Source organism: Netta rufina (assembly GCF_964035555.1).
Source record: "Netta rufina genome assembly, chromosome: 35".
Taxonomy (NCBI): Eukaryota; Metazoa; Chordata; class Aves; order Anseriformes; family Anatidae; genus Netta; species Netta rufina.
In genome coordinates this window covers 111,595-128,990 of record NC_140159.1, presented here as the reverse complement: position 1 = coordinate 128,990, position 17,396 = coordinate 111,595, and the positions used below count along the sequence as shown (strand labels likewise).

Here is a 17,396-nt window from a genome sequence, read left to right as displayed (position 1 = left end):
GCCCCCCCGGGCCCTATAGAGCCCCCCCATGGTAACTATAGAGCCCCCTTGTACCCTATAGAGCCCCCCCGGTCCTTATAGAGCCCCCCCAGTCCTTATAGAGCCCCCCCAGCCCCTATAGAGCCCCCCCTCGGTCCCTATAGAGACCCCTTGTACCCTATAGAGACCCCCGGTCCTTATAGAGCCCCCCCCGGGCCTATAGAGCCCCCCCATGGTAACTATAGAGCCCCCTTGTACCCTATAGAGCCCCCCGGTCCTTATAGAGCCCCCCCCGGTCCTTTTAGAGCCCCCCCAGCCCCTATAGAGCCCCACCCTCGGTCCCTATAGAGACCCCTTGTACCCTATAGAGCCCCCCCGGTCCTTATAGAGCCCCCCAGCCCCTATAGAGCCCCCCCATGGTCACTATAGAGCCCCTTGTACCCTATAGAGCCTCCCCGTTCCTTATAGAGCCCCCCCAGCCCCTATAGAGTCCCCCCTCGGTCCCTATAGAGCCCCCTTGTACCCTATAGAGCCCCCCCAGTCCCTATAGAGCCCCACTCAGCCCCTATAGACCTCCCCGGTCCTTATAGACCCCCCCCTTGTACCTATAGAGCCCCCACAGCCCCTATGGATCCCCCTCAGTCCCTATAGAGCCCCTCTCCAGCCCCCCCCAGCCCTATACTTCCCCCATACCCCCCCTCCTGTCCCTATACAGCTCCCTCCCCACCCCTACATAGCCCCCCCCGGCCTCCTTAAGGTGCCCTTGATTCTGTACAGTCCCTATAGAGCCCCCCCCCATACATCCCCCTGGTCCCTATACATCCCTAAAGCCCCCATAAGTCCCCTCGGTCCTACAGAGCCTCCATATGGCCCCATACAGCCCCCCCCGCCCCTATACACCCCCCATACACCCCCCTGTTCAGGCCCCCGTATCCCTATCCTTGCCCCTATACATTCCCCTTGGCCCTATATGTCCCCTATACAGCCCCTGGACAACCCTCCTCAACGTCCCTGCCCCTATAGATTCCCCCCCTGACCCCTTGTCCCTGCCCCTATACGTCCCTCCTGGCCCTATAGATCCCCACCAGTCCCCCTTGGCCCTATACGTCCCTCCTGGCCCTATATACCTCCCCCACGTAGACCCCTTGTCCCTATATGTCCCCCTTGCCCCCCCACCTTCAGCCCCTATACATACCTCCCAGCCCTATAGATCCCCTGGCCCTATACCCTCCTCCGTTGCTATATAACCCCTGACCCTATACAACCCCCAACCCCTCTATATTCCCCGAAGTCCCTATACCCCCCCCATGCTGATATACCCCCTTGCCATCGACCCTATACACTCCCCAATCCCTATATACCCCCCCAGACCCTATATACCCCCCAATCCCTACATATCTCCCCCAGCCCCTATACACCCCCTGTCCCTATACACCCCCCAGCCCCTATATATGCCCCCAGTCCCTATATATACCCCCCCAGTCCCTATACACCCCCCAGACCCCATATCTCTCCCTTCTGCCCCTATATACCACCTAGACCTTATGCACCCCCTAACCCCTATATACCCCCTCCAGCCCCTATACACACCCTGTCCCTATACACCCCCCAGACCCTATACACCCCCCCCAAACCCTAAACACCTCCAACCCCCTCTATTCCCCCTCCCAACCCCTATATATCTCCCCCCTCAATCCCTATATCCCTCCCACCCCGACCCTATACCCCCCCCCCCGCCCTATACACCCCCCCCTGGCCCTATACATCCCCCCCGACCCTATACATCTCCCTCCCGACATATACCCCCCCCCCCCGCCCTATACATCTACCCCCGACACTATACATCACCCCCAGACCCTACCCCAGACCCTATACATCCCCCCCGCCCTATACATCTGCCCCCCCCCACCCTATACATCCCCCCCCCCGCCCTATACATCCCCCCCCCCCCTCCCATACGTCCCCGCAGCGCCGTGGGGGCCACGCAGGAAGCGGCTGCGGTCCCCGGTGACTCATCCCCCCCCCCCCCCGCCCCCTATACACTGGGGGGGGGGTCGGTGCGGGGGGGGGGGGGGGGGAGGAGGAGGGGGGGGGGGGGGCTCGGTGGCTCCGCCCCCACCCCCATACCCCCCCCCGCCCCTATAGAAGCAGCTGCATTGGTGAGTCACCGGCGAGCGGGCACGGGCCCCCCCCCGAGCCCCCCCACGTGCACACCGGCACGTATAGGGGTGCAGAGACCCCCCCCCCCCGTGGGCACAGGGGCACCTATAGGCACCTATAGGCACCTATAGGCACCTAGAGACCCCCCCCTTGTACACAAAGGCACCTATAGGCGCCTATAGGCACCCTGGGACCCCCCCTGTAGGCAAACCGGTACCTATAGGCACCTAGGGACCCCCCCCTTTGTACACCCAGGCACCTATAGGCACCTAGAGACCCCCCCCCGTGGGCACAGGGGCACCTATAGGCACGTATAGGCACCTATAGACACCCAGGGAACCCCCCCACCCCATGGCTACAGGGGTACCTATAGGTACCCAAAGACCCCCCCCCCCGGTGGAGACACGGCTACCTATAGGCACCCAGGGAACCCCCTTGGGCACATGGGCATCTATAGGTACCTATAGGCACACAGGAATCCCCCCGCGTACACACCGGTACGTATAGGCACCTACCCAGCCACCCCCATACACACAACCCCTATATGGACAAAAAAAAACCCCTATTACACACCCCTATAGACACATCCCCTATATACACACATCCCCTATATACAACCTCCCTATACACACCCCCCTATATACCCCCCCATGCCCCCGCCCCCATATATGTACCCCCTTCTATACACAGGCAACCCTATATACGCCCCCCTATACACATCCCGTCCATATACACAGCCTCCCCTATATACAGAGAACTCCCCCCCCACCCTCTATACCCCCTCACACCCTATATGCCCCCCTCACCCCTATAGGAGCACCTATGGACGTGGCGTGAATGCCGTGTCCTTGCAAGAGGTGAGTGTGCCCTTGTGCGAGCCCGGCGTCTATAGGGGCGTCTATAGGGGTGTATAGGGGGTGGGTGTGTATAGGGGGTGGCTGTCTATAGGGGTTGGGTGTCTATAGGTTGTGGGTGTCTATAGGGGGTGGGTATCTATAGGGGGTGGGTGCCTATGGGGTTGTCTATAGGGGTGTGGGCATCTATAGGGGTGTAGATTTGTGTATAGGGGCGTGGCTGTATGTATAGGGGCGGGGGGACGTATAGGGTGGTTGTATGTGGTGTTTTTGTATAGGGATTGGGTGTGTATAGGGGGGGTGTGCGTATAGGGGCATGCATATAGGGCCGTATATAGGGGTCTGTATATAGGGCTGCGTGTAGGGGGTGTATATATAGGGCCGTGCATATGTAGGGCCGTATATATATAGGGCCATGTGTAGGGGTATTTATATAGGGCCGTGTGTAGGGCTACTTACATAGGGCCGTGTGTTTAGGGCCGTGTATATATAGGGCCACGTGTAGGGGTATTTATATAGGGCCGTGTATAGGGATCTGTATATAGGGCCACGTGTAGGGCTGTTTATATAGGGCCGTGTATAGGGGTCTTTATATAGGGCCATGTGTAGGGCTGTTTATATAGGGCCGTGCGTAGGGCTATTTATATAGGGCCGTGTGTATATAGGGCCGTCCGTAGGGCTGTTTATATAGGGCCGGGTACATATAGGGCCGTGTGCAGGGCTGTTTATATAGGGCCGTGTGTATAGGGCCGTGTGTAGGTCCCTCCGTTCCTCGCCCTCCCTCTCCCGCCCCCCCCGCCCCATTCATCCCGCGCCCATTCATGCCGCCGCCGTTCCCCGGGGGGGGGGGGGGGGAAGCTGCGCATGCGCACCGCGCGCCCCCCCCTTCCCAGCCCCGGCCGGATTTTATGAATGGGCTCTGACGTCAATGGAGGTCACGTGGGGCCGGGCGCGGGTATAAAGGCGGCGGCGCCGCTGTCCGCGGTCCTGAACGGGAGGAGCCGGCACCGGGACCGGGACCGGGACCGGGCACCGGGACCGGGCACCGGGATCCGACACCGGGACCGGCACCGGGAGCAGGCACCGGGACCGGGACCGGGATCCGCAACCGGGCACCGGCACCGGGAGCAGCCACCGGGACCGGGCACCGGGACCCGCGACTGGGAACCGGGACCGGACACCGGGACCGGGCTCTGCAACCGGGACCGGGATCCGCAACCGGGCACCGGGACCGGCATCCACTACTGGGCACCGGCACCGGGCACCGGGATCCGCCACCGGGCACCGGGCACCGGGACCTGGATCCGCCCCTGGGCACCGGGCACCGGGACCGGGACCCGCCACCGGCACCGGGATCCTCAACCGGGACCGGGATCCGCCCCTGAGACCGGGCACCGGCATCGACCCCCGGGACTCACCCCCGGGCACCCCCGGGAGCCGCCGCCCCCGGCCGGGGGAGGGAGCGGGGGGCGCCCCGGGACCGTAGCGACCCCCCCGGGAACCGGTAAATGCCCCCCCCATGGGGTTAAAACGGGGAGGGGGCGGCTGCGGGTGTCCCCCCCCCCCCCCCCACCAGCCCTAACCGGGGGTGGGCGGCGTGTCCCGGCCCTGCGGCACGCGTGGGCTGCGTGTGACGTGTGCGTGGGTGTGATGTGTGTGGATGCGTGTGCACTGCGTGTGGATGCGTGTATCGGCTGTACATGCGTGTGCGGTGCGTGTGGATGCATGTATGGCGTGTGTGTGTATGTGCGGTGCGTGTACATGTATGTGCAGTGCAGTTACAGGTGTGTGTGGTGCGTGTATATGCATGTTTTGCATGTACATGTATGTGCTGTGCGTGTACATGCATGTACATTGCATGTATATGCGTGTACATTGCAGTTACATGTATGTGCAGTGCATGTAGAGGCATGCAGTACATGGAAATGCATGTGCTGTGTGTGTATATGCATGTACATGCATGTACATGTATGTGTAGTGCGTGTACATGTATGCGCTGGGTGTGTAAATGTATGTGCTGGGTGTGTACATGCATGTAGTGTGTGTACATGTATGTGCTGTGTGTGTACATGTGTGTGCAGGGTGTGCATATGCATGGATATTGCGTGTACATGCGTGAAGAGCACGTCCATGTATGTGCTGTGTGTGTTCATGGATGTGCAGTGTGTGTACATGTATGTCCTGTGCGTGTGTAAGCATGTGCTGTGCATTGTGTGTGCATTGCACGCGTGTGCTGTGCGTTATACGTGGCGTGCTGTAGTCACGTATGTGCCATGTGTGTCCATATATGTGCCGTGTGTGTCCATATATGTGCCATGCGTGTCCATGTATGTGCCGTGTGTGTCCATATATGTGCCGTGTGTGTCCATGTATGTGCTGTACACGCATGTCCTGTATGTTGTATGTGCTTGCGTGTTGTGAGTGCTGCATTGTATGTGCTGTGTGCATCGTGTGTGCATTGCATGTACATTGCATGTGATTCCATGTGCTGTGTGCATTGTATGTGCGTTGTATGTGCGTTGTATGTACCGTGTGCATTGTATGTGCATTGTATGTAGAATGCATGTACATTGTATGTACATTGCATGTGCTGCTGTACGTGTAGCATGTTGTACGTGCTGAGCATTGTGCGTGCTGCGTGTGCTGCGTGTGAGACGCGGGGGAGAGTCCTGGCACGGGGGGGTGGGGGGGGCACCCATGGGTGCCAGCACGTGTGGGGGGAGCGCGGGGACCCTGCCGGGTACCTTTGAGGGGGGGGGGATTCAGGGGGGGGGGCGATTTGGGGGAGGCAACTTGGGGGGGGGAGAATTTGGGGGGAAACACCTTGGGGACACTTGGGGTACCCCAATGGGGGGGGGGGGGGCTCCTGGCACTTGGGGATCCAATGGGGGGGTCGGGGGGAGTTTTTTTTGGGGGGGGGCACCTTGGGGACATGGGGGACACTTTGGATAACCCATTGTGGGGGGTCCATAAAACATGGGGGGGGGGGTCACACTTGGGGGGGGGAGGTGTCCTGTGACCCCTGACCCCAGCAGAGGAAGGGAGGAGGGGGATGAAGGGGAGGGGGGGGGAGGAATTAAGGGAGAGGGGAGGGGAATCAAGGAAGCGGGGCGGGGGTCCCGTGCCCCCTGACCCCCCCCCCTCTATTTTTTTTGTCCCCCCCAGGCACCATGCCCCCCCCCCGCCCGCCCTTTGCGCAGCGCCGCCCTCCTCCTCTCCATCACCCTCCTGGCCCAAAGCCGCCCCCACCCCTCCCCTCGCCTCCCCGGCCCCTTTTTCCCCCCTCCCCAAATCCCTTCCTCCTCCTCTTCCTCCTCTTCCTCCTCCTCTTCCTCGCCGCCTGACGAAGTCCTGAAGGAGCTGGAGGAGCTGGGGAGGCTGCGAGCGGAGGCCAAGCGGGACCGGGAGCGAGGAGGAGGAGGAGGAGGAGGAGGAGGAGGCCGAAGCTGGGCCAGCGCCCGGCAGCTGCGGCAGCAGCAGAGCCTGGAGCAGCGGCTGCTGGAGCGGCGCTACCAGGAGCTGGCCGAGAGCCGGCGGCAGGCCCAGGCCGCCCGCAAAGCCGCCGCCGAAGAGGAGCGCTTGGCCGACCTGGCCTCCGACCTCCTGCTCCGCTACCTCCTCCACGGGCCCGCCGCGGCCGCCCAGGACAAGAGGTCGGAGGAGGAAGAGGAGGAGGAGGAGGAGGAGGAAGAGGAGGAGGGAGAAAGGGGGGAGGTGGGAGAGGTCGGGGGAGAAGCGGGGAGGGGAGCGGGGAGGGCGAGCGCCGTGGGTAAGGCGATCTCCATGGGCAAGGCGGTCCCCGTGGGGAAGATGACCCCGATGGGTAAAGGGTTCGCCATGGGGAAGAAGATCCCGATGGGCGAAGAGGTCCCCGTGGGCAAGATGATCCCCATGGGGAAGAAGATCGCGATGGGCGGGGAGATCCCCATGGGCAAGATGATCCCCATGGGCAAAGAGATCCCCATGGGCAAGATGATCCCCATGGGCAAAGAGATCCCCATGGGCAAGGAGATCCCCGTAGGCAACGGGTTCCTCATGGACAATGAGATCCCCATGGACAATGAGATCCCGATGGACAATGAGATCCCCATGGCCAACGAGGTCCCCATGGCCAACGAGGTGCTCATGAACAACGAGATCCCCATGACCAATGAGATCCCCATGGCCAACGAAGTCCCCCTGGCCAACGAGATCCCCATGAACAACGAAATCCCGATGGCCAACGAGATCCCCATGGCCAACGAGGTCTTCATGGGCAAGAAGATCCCGGTGGGCAACAGGATCTTCATGGGCAAGAAGATCCCAATGGCCAACGACGTCGCCATGGCCAACGAGATCTCCGTGCGCGGCGACATCTCCGTGCGCGGCGACGTCCCTGGGCGTGGCCGGACGCCGACGCGTGGCGGTGTCCCCATGCGTGGCGACACCTCCGTGCGTGGTGGGATGCCGCTGCGCGGTGACGTCATCTCCATGCGTGACGACATCCCCAACCGCGGCGACGACGTCAACCGCGACGACGTCCGCAACCGCGACGACGTCTTCGGCCGCGATGACGTCCGCAACCGCGACGGCGTCAACCGCGATGGCGTCCCCTTCCACGCCAACGTCCCCAACCGTGCCAACGTACTCAACCGCGATGACGTCCCCAACCGTGCCAACGTCCCCAACCGCGCCGCCGTCTTCAACCGCGCCAACGCGCCCAACCGCGAAGACGCCCCCAACCGCGCCGCCGTCCCCCCGCTGGCCCAGGAGCTGGCGGAGGCGGTGCGGCCGGGGGGTGAAGACGAAGATGAGGATGATGATGATGAGGAGGAGGATGATGAGGAGGCGGCGCCGGACGCGCCGTTGGACCCGGGCACCATCGACCAACTGATCGAGCTCTCCAGTCGCCTCCACCTGCCGGCCGACGACGTGGTCGACATCATCCGCGACGTGGAGCAGAAGCGCAAGGAGGAGGCGGCGGCGGCCATGGCGGTGGCGGGGGGGGCGCTGGGCTTGGCCCCCCCCGACGACGACGTCGCCGATGACGTCGCCGATGACGTCACCGATGACGGCGTCCCCCCCCAAAAGCCGGCCCCGCGGCGGGGGCGGGGGCGCGCCCACGTTGTTCCGGCCCCCGCGGTTGAGGAGTTATCGGCGGGGGGGGGGCTCAAGGGGGTAGGCGCCCCCCCTCCATAATGGTTGCCCTCCCCCCCCCTCCACCCACTAAGGGTACCCCCAAATGTGTGACCCCCACCCCAAAATACCCCCAAGGTGCTCCATGAGCCCCCCCCCTCCCAGTTCCCCCAGTCCCGGAGCCCCCGTCCCAGTCCAAGACCCCCCCTCATTTCCCAGTATCCCCAGTCCTTGATGCCCCCCCCTTTCCCCAGTCCCCCCTCCCAGTTCTCCCAGTTTCCCCAGTTCCCGTATCCCCCCTCCAGCTCCCAGCTACCCCCAGTTCCCCCTCCCAGTTCTCCCAGTACCCCCCCCAATGTAAATAGCCCCCCCCCACAACTTTTGCTAACGAATAAAAGCGACTATTTTAGTACGAGTTACCCTCATTATTGGGGCCCCCCCACTAATTACCCCGGCTAATTACCCCCCCCTCAGGTGCTAACTGTCCCCCCCCTCCCGGACTCATTACCCCCTGGTGCTAATTACCCCCCCTCCGTGCTAATTGTCCCCTTCCCAACCTCATCCCCCCCCCTCATGCTAATTACTCCCCCCCTTTGCTAATTGACTGCCTTGTTCTAATTGCCCCCCCGTGTTAATTACCCCCTTGCCATGCTAATTACCCCCATGCTAATTGCCCCCAGTGCTAATTACCCCCATCCCAAGCTAATTACCCTCATGCTAATTACCCATCCCATGCTAATTACCCCCCTCCCATTCTATTTACCCCCTCTCCCATCCCAATTACCCCCCCCGGTGCTAATTACCCCCTCTCCCACGTTAATTACCCCCCCCATCATGCCAATTACCCCCCAACCATTCTAACTGCCCCCTCCCGGTGCTATTTACCCCCCCTCCATGCTAATTACCCCCCCCCTCACTAATTACCCCACACACCGCATCTCCGCACGTTTTTTATTCCGGGGGGGGGTCCCCCCAACGCCCCTCCCCCCCCCCCCATTTCGGGGGGGTCCCGTGAGAGGGGAGGGGGCTGGGGGGGGCTCCCCGCCCCCCGCGCGTGGGGGAGGGGCTGTATTTACAGCGGGGGGGGGGCGCCCACCCCCCCTTCCCGGCTTGGTTCGGGGGTCCTGGGGGGGGGCCCCCCCTGGGGGGTGGGGGGGGGGCTACGCCAGCCCCATCTCCTCCAGGACGCTGCGGGGGGACTCGTCCTCCTGGGGGGGGGGCACAAAAAGGGGGGGGCCGTTATAAAAGGGGGGGGGGTCAGAGACACACGGGGGTGCTAAATTTGGGGAGGGGGGGCACAAAATTTTGTAGGGGGGGTCAGAAACCAGGGGGGAGGAGGGGAACACTGGGGGGAGGTCACAAACCAAGGGGGGGGGGGCACAAACCAAGGGGAGGTCACAAAACTGGGGGGGGGTCCTGTGCCCCTTTTGGGGTCATTATGGGGTCCCAGCACCCTGGGGGGGTCCCTATGGGGTCCCAGAACCCCATGGGGGTCCCATGCCCCTTTTTGGGGTCCCACCACCCCATAGGGATCCCATACCCATTTTTGGGGTCCCAGTGGCTCCCTACAGATCCCATCAGTCTATAGGGATCCCGAACACATTTTTGGGGTCTCTACAGATCCCATCACCCTATAAGTATCCCATACCCATTTTTGGGGTCCCATCTCCCTGTAGGGATCCTATACCCATTTTTGGGGTCACATCACCCTATAGGGATCCCATAACCCTTTTGGGGTCCCTACAGCTCCCATCACCCCATGGAGATCCTGTACCCATTTTTGGGATCCCTATGGATTCCATCACTCTATAGGGATCCTGTACCCATTTTTGGGGTCCCATCACCCCATAGGGATCCTATAACCCTTTTGGGGTTCCCTATGGGTCCAATCACCCCATGGAGATCCCATAACCCTTTTGGGGTCCCTACAGCTCCCATCACCCCATGGAGATCCTGTACCTATTTTTGGGGGTCCCTATGGATCCCACCACCCTATGAGGATCCTATAACCCTTTTGGGGTCCCTACAGCTCCCATCCACCCTATAAGGATCCCATAACCCTTTTGGGGTCCCTATAGATCTCATCACCCTATAGTGATCCCATAACCCTTTTGGGGTCTCCACGGCTCCTTACAGGTCCTATCCACCCACGGGGGCCCTGTGCTGGTTTGGGGGCTTCCCCTCGTCCCTTTTAGGGTCCCGGGGGGGGGATTTGGGGTCGGGGGGCACCTCCTGCAGCAGGTCGGCCTGCTCGATGGCCTTGAGGACGCTCTTCTTGGAGGTGTCATTGGGGTCTTGACGGGGTCTCAATGGGGTCCCAGCACCCCATAGGGACATCATGGGGTTCCCCACAGCCCCCAGCACCCCATGGGGGTCCCGTGCCCCTTTTGGGGTCCTTCTGGGGTCCCAGCACCCCATGGAGATCCCATACTCATTTTTGGGGTCCCTAAGGATTCCATCACTCTATAGGGATCCTGTACCAATTTTTGGGGTCCCATCACCCTATAGGGATCCCATACTCATTTTTGGGGTCCCTACGGATCCCACCACCCCACAGAGATCCCATAGCTCTTTTGGGGTCCCTACAGATCCCAGCACCCTATTGGGATCCCATACCCATTTCTGGGATCCCTATGGATCCCAGCACCCTATAGGGATCCCATAACCCTTTTGGGGTCCCTACAGCTCCCATCCACCCTATAGGGATCCCATAACCCTTTTGGGGTCCCTATGGCTCTCATCACCCTATAGTGATCCCATAACCCTTTTGGAGCTTCCTATGAGTCCCATCAGCTTGGGGGGCCCCGTGCCGGTTCGGGGGTGTCCCCGCGTCCCTTTTGGGGTCCCGGGGGGGGGATTTGGGGTCGGGGGGCACCTCCTGCAGCAGGTCGGCCTGCTCGATGGCCTTGAGGACGCTCTTCTTGGAGGTGTCCTGCACCTCGCCGCCCATGACGAACTCGTCCAGGATGAAGTAGGCCTTCTCGAAGTTGAAGATGATGTCCAGCTCGCACACCTGGGGGGGGGGACACGGATGTCACCGGGGGGGGTGGGGGCACCCCAAAACCCCGCTACGGGGGATGGGAGATAATAAAAGGGGGGGTTGGGGGGGTAGGGGGCACGGAAATGGGGATTGGGGGCAGAAAAATGGGGTTAGGGGGACTCCTAAGGGCACTAAAATGGGGCTGGGGGGGGGGCTGAGAGGCAAAAATGGGGGGTGGGGGGCACAGAAATGGGGTTGGGGGCACAGAAATGGGATTGGGGGGACTCCTGAGGTCCCTAAAATGGGGTTGGGGGGAACAGAAATGGGGTTGGGGGGCACAAAAATGGGGTTGGGGGGACTCCTGAGGTCCCTAAAATGGGGCTGGGGGGGGGCTGAACCCCAAAATGCATCGGGGGGGGGGGTCCAGAATGGGGCTGGGGGTGGCTGAGAGCCAAAATAGGCGTTTGGGGGGAGTGGGGGGCACGGAAATGGAGTTTTGGGGCACAGAAATGGGGTTGGGGGGCTCTTGAGGTCCCTAAAATGGGGCTGGGGGGGGGGCAGAGAGCCAAAAATGGGGGTGGGGGGCACAGAAATGGGGTTTGGGGGCACAGAAATGGGATTGGGGGGCACAAAAATGGGATTGGGGTTCTCCCAAGGTCCCTAAAATGGGGCTGGGGGGGAGGGCTGAGACCCAAAAATGGGGTTTGGGGGCACAGAAATGGGTCTGGGGTCACAAAAATGGGGTTGGGGGCACAAAAATGGGGTTGGGGGGACTCCTGAGGTCCCTAAAATGGGGTTGGGGGGGGCTGAGATGCAAAAATGGGGGTTGGGGGCACAAAAATGGGTTTGGGGTCACAAAAATGGGGTTGGGGGCACAGAAATGGGGTTGGGGTTCTCCTGAGGTCCCTAAAATGGGGTTGGGGGGGGGGGCTGAGACCCAAAAATGGGGGTTGGGGGCACAAAAATGGGGTTGGGGGGCACAGAAATGGGTCTGGGGTCACAAAAATGGGGTTGGGGGGACTCCTGAGGTCCCTAAAATGGGGTTGGGGGGGGGGGCTGAGACGCAAAAATGGGGGTTGGGGGCACAAAAATGGGGTTGGGGGGCACAGAAATGGGGTTGGGGGCACAGAAATGGGGTTGGGGTTCTCCTGAGGTCCCTAAAATGGGGTTGGGGGGGGCTGAGACGCAAAAATGGGGGTTGGGGGCACAAAAATGGGGTTGGGGGGCACAGAAATGGGGTTGGGGGCACAGAAATGGGGTTGGGGTTCTCCTGAGGTCCCTAAAAAGGGGCTGGGGGTTTCTGAGACCCCAAACGAGGTCTGTGGGGTTCCTGAGCCCCTAGATGGGTTTTGGGGGTTTCTGAGCCCCCCAAATGGCTCTGGGGGGTTTCTGAACCCCCTAAATGGATCTGGGGGGGGGTCTCAGCCCCCCAAATGGCTTTGTAGGGTCCTAGACTCCCCCAGATGGGTCTGTGGGGTCCCTAAACCCCCCCCAAAATGAGTCTATGAGGTCCCTGAGCTCCCCTGATTTGGGTTTGGGGGTTCCTGAGCCCCCAAACCAGGTCTGTGGGGTTCCTGAGCCCCTCTGAATTGGGTCTGGGGGTTTCCTGGAGCCCCCTAAAATGGATCTGTGGGGTTCCCTTGATCCCAAAAAGGGTCTTTGGGGTTTCTGAGCCCCCCGGATGGCTTTGTGGGGTTTCTGAGCCCCCCAGATGGCTCTGTAGGGTCCTTGAACCCCCCTAAAATGGGTCTATGGGCTCCCTGAGCCCCCCCTGAAATGGGTCTGGTGGATTCCTGGAACACCCTAAAACGGATTTGTGGGGTTCCCTTGATCCCAAAAAGGATCTGTGGGGTTTCTGAGCCCCCCAAACGGATCCAGGGGTGGCTCCTGAGCCCCTCAAATGGCTCTGGGGGGTTCCTGAGATCCCAAACCAGGTCTGTAGGGTTTCTGAGCCCTCTAATGGCTCTGTGGGGTTCCCTTGATCCCAAAAAGGATCTTTGGGGTTTCTGAGCCCCCTAATGGATTTGTGGGGTTCCCTTGATCCCAAAAAGGATCTGTGAGGTTCCTGAGCCCCTTGATGTCTCTGTGGGGTTTCTGAGCCCCCTAATGTCTTTGTGGGGTTTCTGCGCCCCCCAAACGGACCCGTGGGGGGGTTCGGAGCCCCCCGAAGGGCTGTGTGGGGTGTGTGGGGGTTTTTGGGGGACTCACGCTGCCGAAGTACTTGTCGAGGAGCTCGACGTAGCGGTGGATGAGCTCCAGCGTGATCAGCTCGTTGTCCTGCCCCTCGATGGCGCAGCAGAAGTACAGGCTGGCGTACCTGGGGGGAGGGGAACACGGGGGGATAGGGGAAACAGAGGGGATATGGGGGGTAGAGGGGGATAGAGGGGGTATAGGGGATATAGGGGAAATAGGGATATAGGGGGATAGAGGGGGATATAGGGGGATAGAGGGGGATAGAGGGGAAATGTGGGATATAGGGGAAATGGGGATAGAGGGGAAACATAGGGGATATGGGGGGTATAGGGGGATAGAGGGGGGTATAGGGGAAACGGGGATAGAGGGGGGTATAGGGGGATATAAGGGGATATAGGGGAAATGGGGGGATAGAGGGGGATATAGGGGAAATGGGGGGGTATAGGGGAAACGGGGATAGAGGGGGGTATAGGGGGATAGAAGGGGATATAGGGGAAATAGGGATATAGGGGGATATAGGGGGATAGAGGGGGATATAGGGGAAACGGGGATAGAGGGGGATATAGGGGAAATGGGGATAGAGGGGAAATGGGGATAGAGGGGGATAGAGGGGAAACATAGGGGGATATAGGGGGATATAGGGGAAATGGGGATAGAGGGGGATAGAGGGGAAATGTGGGGGGTGGGGGGATATAGGGGAAATGGGGGATATAGGGGAAACAGGGATAGAGGGGAAACATAGGGGGATAGAGGGGGATAGAGGGGAAATGGGGATATAGGGGAAATGGGGGATATAGGGGAAATGGGGGGGTATAGGGGGATATAGTGGAAATGGGGGGTATGGGGGGGTATAGGGGAAATGGGGGATATAGGAGGATATAGGGGAAATGGGGATATAGGGGAAACAGGGGGGTATAGGGGGATATAGGGGAAATGGGGGAAATGGGAGGGTATGGGGGAAATGGGGGGGTATGGGGGGCATAGGGGAAATGGGGAGGATCAGGGGGAGATGGGGGCGTGGGGGGAATGGGGGGATATAGGGGGGACATGGGGAAATGGGGGAGATGGGGGAAATGTGGATAGGGGAGGAATGGGGGGGAATGGGGTTGGGGCGATTTTGGGGGAAATGAGAAAGGGGAGAAATGGGGCAGGGGGCACCCTGTGGGGAGTGCAATGGGGCAGGGGCAATGGGGCAGGGGCTATGGGGCCAGGGGCTATGGGATTGGATGCTAAGGGGTCAGAGGCTATGGGGCCAAGCCAATGGGGTCGGAGGCTGTGGGGCTGAGCCAATGGGGTTGGATGCAGTGGGGCTGGGTGCAATGGGGCCAAGCCAATAGGATCGGAGGTTATGGGGCCAAGCCAATGGGGCTGAACGCAGTGGGGCCGAGCCAATGGGGTCAGATGCAATGGGGCCAAGCCAATGGGGCCAAGGCAATGGGATTGGAGGCTATGGGGCCAAGACAATGGGGTCAGAGGCTATGGGGCCAAGCCAATAGGGTCAGAGGCTACGGGCACAAACCAATAGGGCTGGATGCAATGGGGCCAAGCCAATGGGATCGGAGGTTATGGGGTCAAGCCAATGGGGTTGGAGGTGAAGAGACCAAGCCAATGGGGTCAAAGGCTATGGGGGAAAGACAATAGGGCCAGAGGCTGTAGGATCAAGCCAATGGGGCTGGAGGCTATGGGGCCAAGGCAATGGGGCCAAGGCAATGAGAACGGAGGCTATGGGGTCAAGCCAATGGGGCTGCAGGCTATGGGGCCAAATTAATGGGATTGGAGATTATGGGGTCAAGCCAATGGGATTGGAGGTGATGGGGCCAAGCCAATGGGGTCAAAGGCTATGGGGACAAGCCAATGGGGTCAGAGGCTATGGGGCCAAGCCAATGGGGTCAGAGGCTATGGGGCCAAGTAAATGGGGCCAAGCCAATGGGGTCAAAGGCTATGGGGCCAAGCCAACAAGACTGGAGGCTATGGGACCAAGTCAATGGGGCCAAGGCAAGGAGATTGGAGGCTATGGGGCCAAGCCAATGGGGTCGGAGGCTATGGGGCCAAGTCAATGGGGCCAAGCCAATGGGGTCGGAGGTGATGGGGCCAAGCCAATGGGGTCAAAGGCTACGGGGACAAGCCAATGGGCCCAGAGGCTATGGGGGCCAAGTCAATGGGGCCGGAGGCTATGGGGCCAAGCCAATGGGGCCAAGCCAATAGGGTCGGAGGCTATGGGGCCAAACCAACAGGACTGGAGGCTCTGGGGCCGGACGCAACGGATCCAAACCAACGGGGCCGTCCGCAACGGGGCCAAACCCTCACCCCCCCCCACCCACCCACCCCCCCCCCCCAGACTCCGTCGCCTCCCCGGGCGCCCCCCGCGCGCCCCCCCACCTCTTGTAGACCACCTTGAGGTCACGCCACTCGAGGAAGCTGCACATCTTGGGCTTGCGGGCCAGCACCAGCTGCATCAGCTCGCGCACCAGCTTCCGCTTGTCGCGCTCGGCCGTGGCCAGGAACCACTTCTGCAGGCGCAGCTTGCCCTGCCGGCTGAACAGCAGCATGAAGCGCATCTGCGGGAGGCAGGGGGGTTAGCGGGGGGGGGTACGGGGCGGGTTATGGGGTGGGGGGAGGGGGTAGGGGGGGGATAGGGGGCTGGGGTGGGGGGATATGGGGGGATTTGGGGGGATTTGGGGGGGATTTGGGGGGATTTGGGGCTGGGGTGGGGGGGAAAAGGGGGGATTTGGGGGGAAATGGGGGGATATGGGGCTGGGGTGGGGGGATTTGGGGGGATTTGGGGGGATTTGGGGGGAAATGGGGGGATATGGGGCCGGGGTGGGGGGATATGGGGGGATTTGGGGGGGATATGGGGGAATATGGGGCTGGGGTGGGGGGATATGGGGGGATTTGGGGGGGATATGGGGGAATATGGGGCTGGGGTGGGGGGTTATGGGGGGGATTTGGGGTGTGGGACGGGGGTTCTGGGGTTTACGGGGGAGTTTTGGGGCTTTTTGTGGCATTTTGTGGCATTTTGGGGGGTTTAGGGGCATTTTGGGGGATTTAGGGGCATTTTGGGTTTTTTTGGGGCTGTGGGGCGGGGGCGGGGCCGTGCCCCCTCTCCACGTGACCCCCTCTCCACGTGACCTCCCCCTTCCCACGTGACCTCCCCCCAGCCCACGTGACCTCCCCCCCTCCCCCGCCCGATGTCCCGGGCCCGCCCCTCCCCCCCCCCCCCTCCCGCCGCCTCAGGCCCCGGCCCCGGGGCCGCTCACCATGGCGCCGCTTCCGGTCCCCCCCCGCTCGGTTCCGCTTCCGGTCCCTCCTCCCGCTTCCGGTTCCGGTGGGCTCGGCAGCCGCCGCCGCCGCTGCCGTTCGCCGCCGCCGCCGCCGCCGCGCCGGGCCCGGCCTCACCGCGCATGCGCCGCTTCCGGGAGGGGCGGGGCCCACTGCCATGGCAACGGGGCGGGGCCGGGAGAGGGGCGGAGCCGTTGCCCCGGCAACGGGCCCGCAGGGGGGCGGGGCTAAGGCTCCGTAGCAACGGTTGCTAAGGGGTGGGGCTTGTTGCCACGGCAGCGCCCGCGCTGTCGCCATGGCAACGGAACAGAGGCCGGGGCGGGCCTGGGCCCACATCTATGGGGCCGAGACCCCCCCAGACCCACAGATATGGGGCACAACCCCCCCCAGACCCAAATCTATGGGGTTGAGACCCCTCAGACCCACGTCCATGGGACCTAGACCCCCCAGACCCACATCTACGAGGCACAAACCCCTCCCAGACTCAAATTTATGGGGCCATAACCCCCCAGACCCAAATCTATGGGGTTGAGACCCCCCAGACCCACGTCCATGGGGCCTAGACGCCCATCAATGGGACACAAACCCCTCCCAGACCCACATCTATGGGGCTGAGACCCCTCAGACACAAATCTATGGTGCCAAGACCCCCCAGACCCATGTCCATGGGGCCTAGACCCCCCCCCCATGGGGCACAAACCCCTCCCAGACCCACATCTATGGGGTTGAGACCCCCCAGACCCAAATACATGGTGCTAAGACCCTCCAGACCCACGTTCATGGGGCCTAGACCCCCACCCATGGGGCACAAACCCCTCCCAAACCCTTATCTATGG

At 61.7% G+C, this 17,396-nt stretch overlaps 1 protein-coding gene across 1 annotated transcript; it reads right to left on the bottom strand.

Moving 5' to 3' along the window:
- Positions 1 to 9,113: 9,113 nt before the first annotated feature.
- Positions 9,114 to 16,681, bottom strand: AP1S1 (adaptor related protein complex 1 subunit sigma 1). The gene is made up of 5 exons (XM_084304167.1): positions 16,539 to 16,681; positions 15,661 to 15,839; positions 13,297 to 13,405; positions 10,984 to 11,121; positions 9,114 to 9,316 (listed from the first exon to the last, which is right to left on the bottom strand). Exons 1-5 carry the CDS (start codon positions 16,539 to 16,541, stop codon positions 9,269 to 9,271), a joined length of 477 nt encoding a protein of 158 aa, XP_084160293.1. The 5' UTR covers positions 16,542 to 16,681; the 3' UTR covers positions 9,114 to 9,268.
- Positions 16,682 to 17,396: the final 715 nt, after the last annotated feature.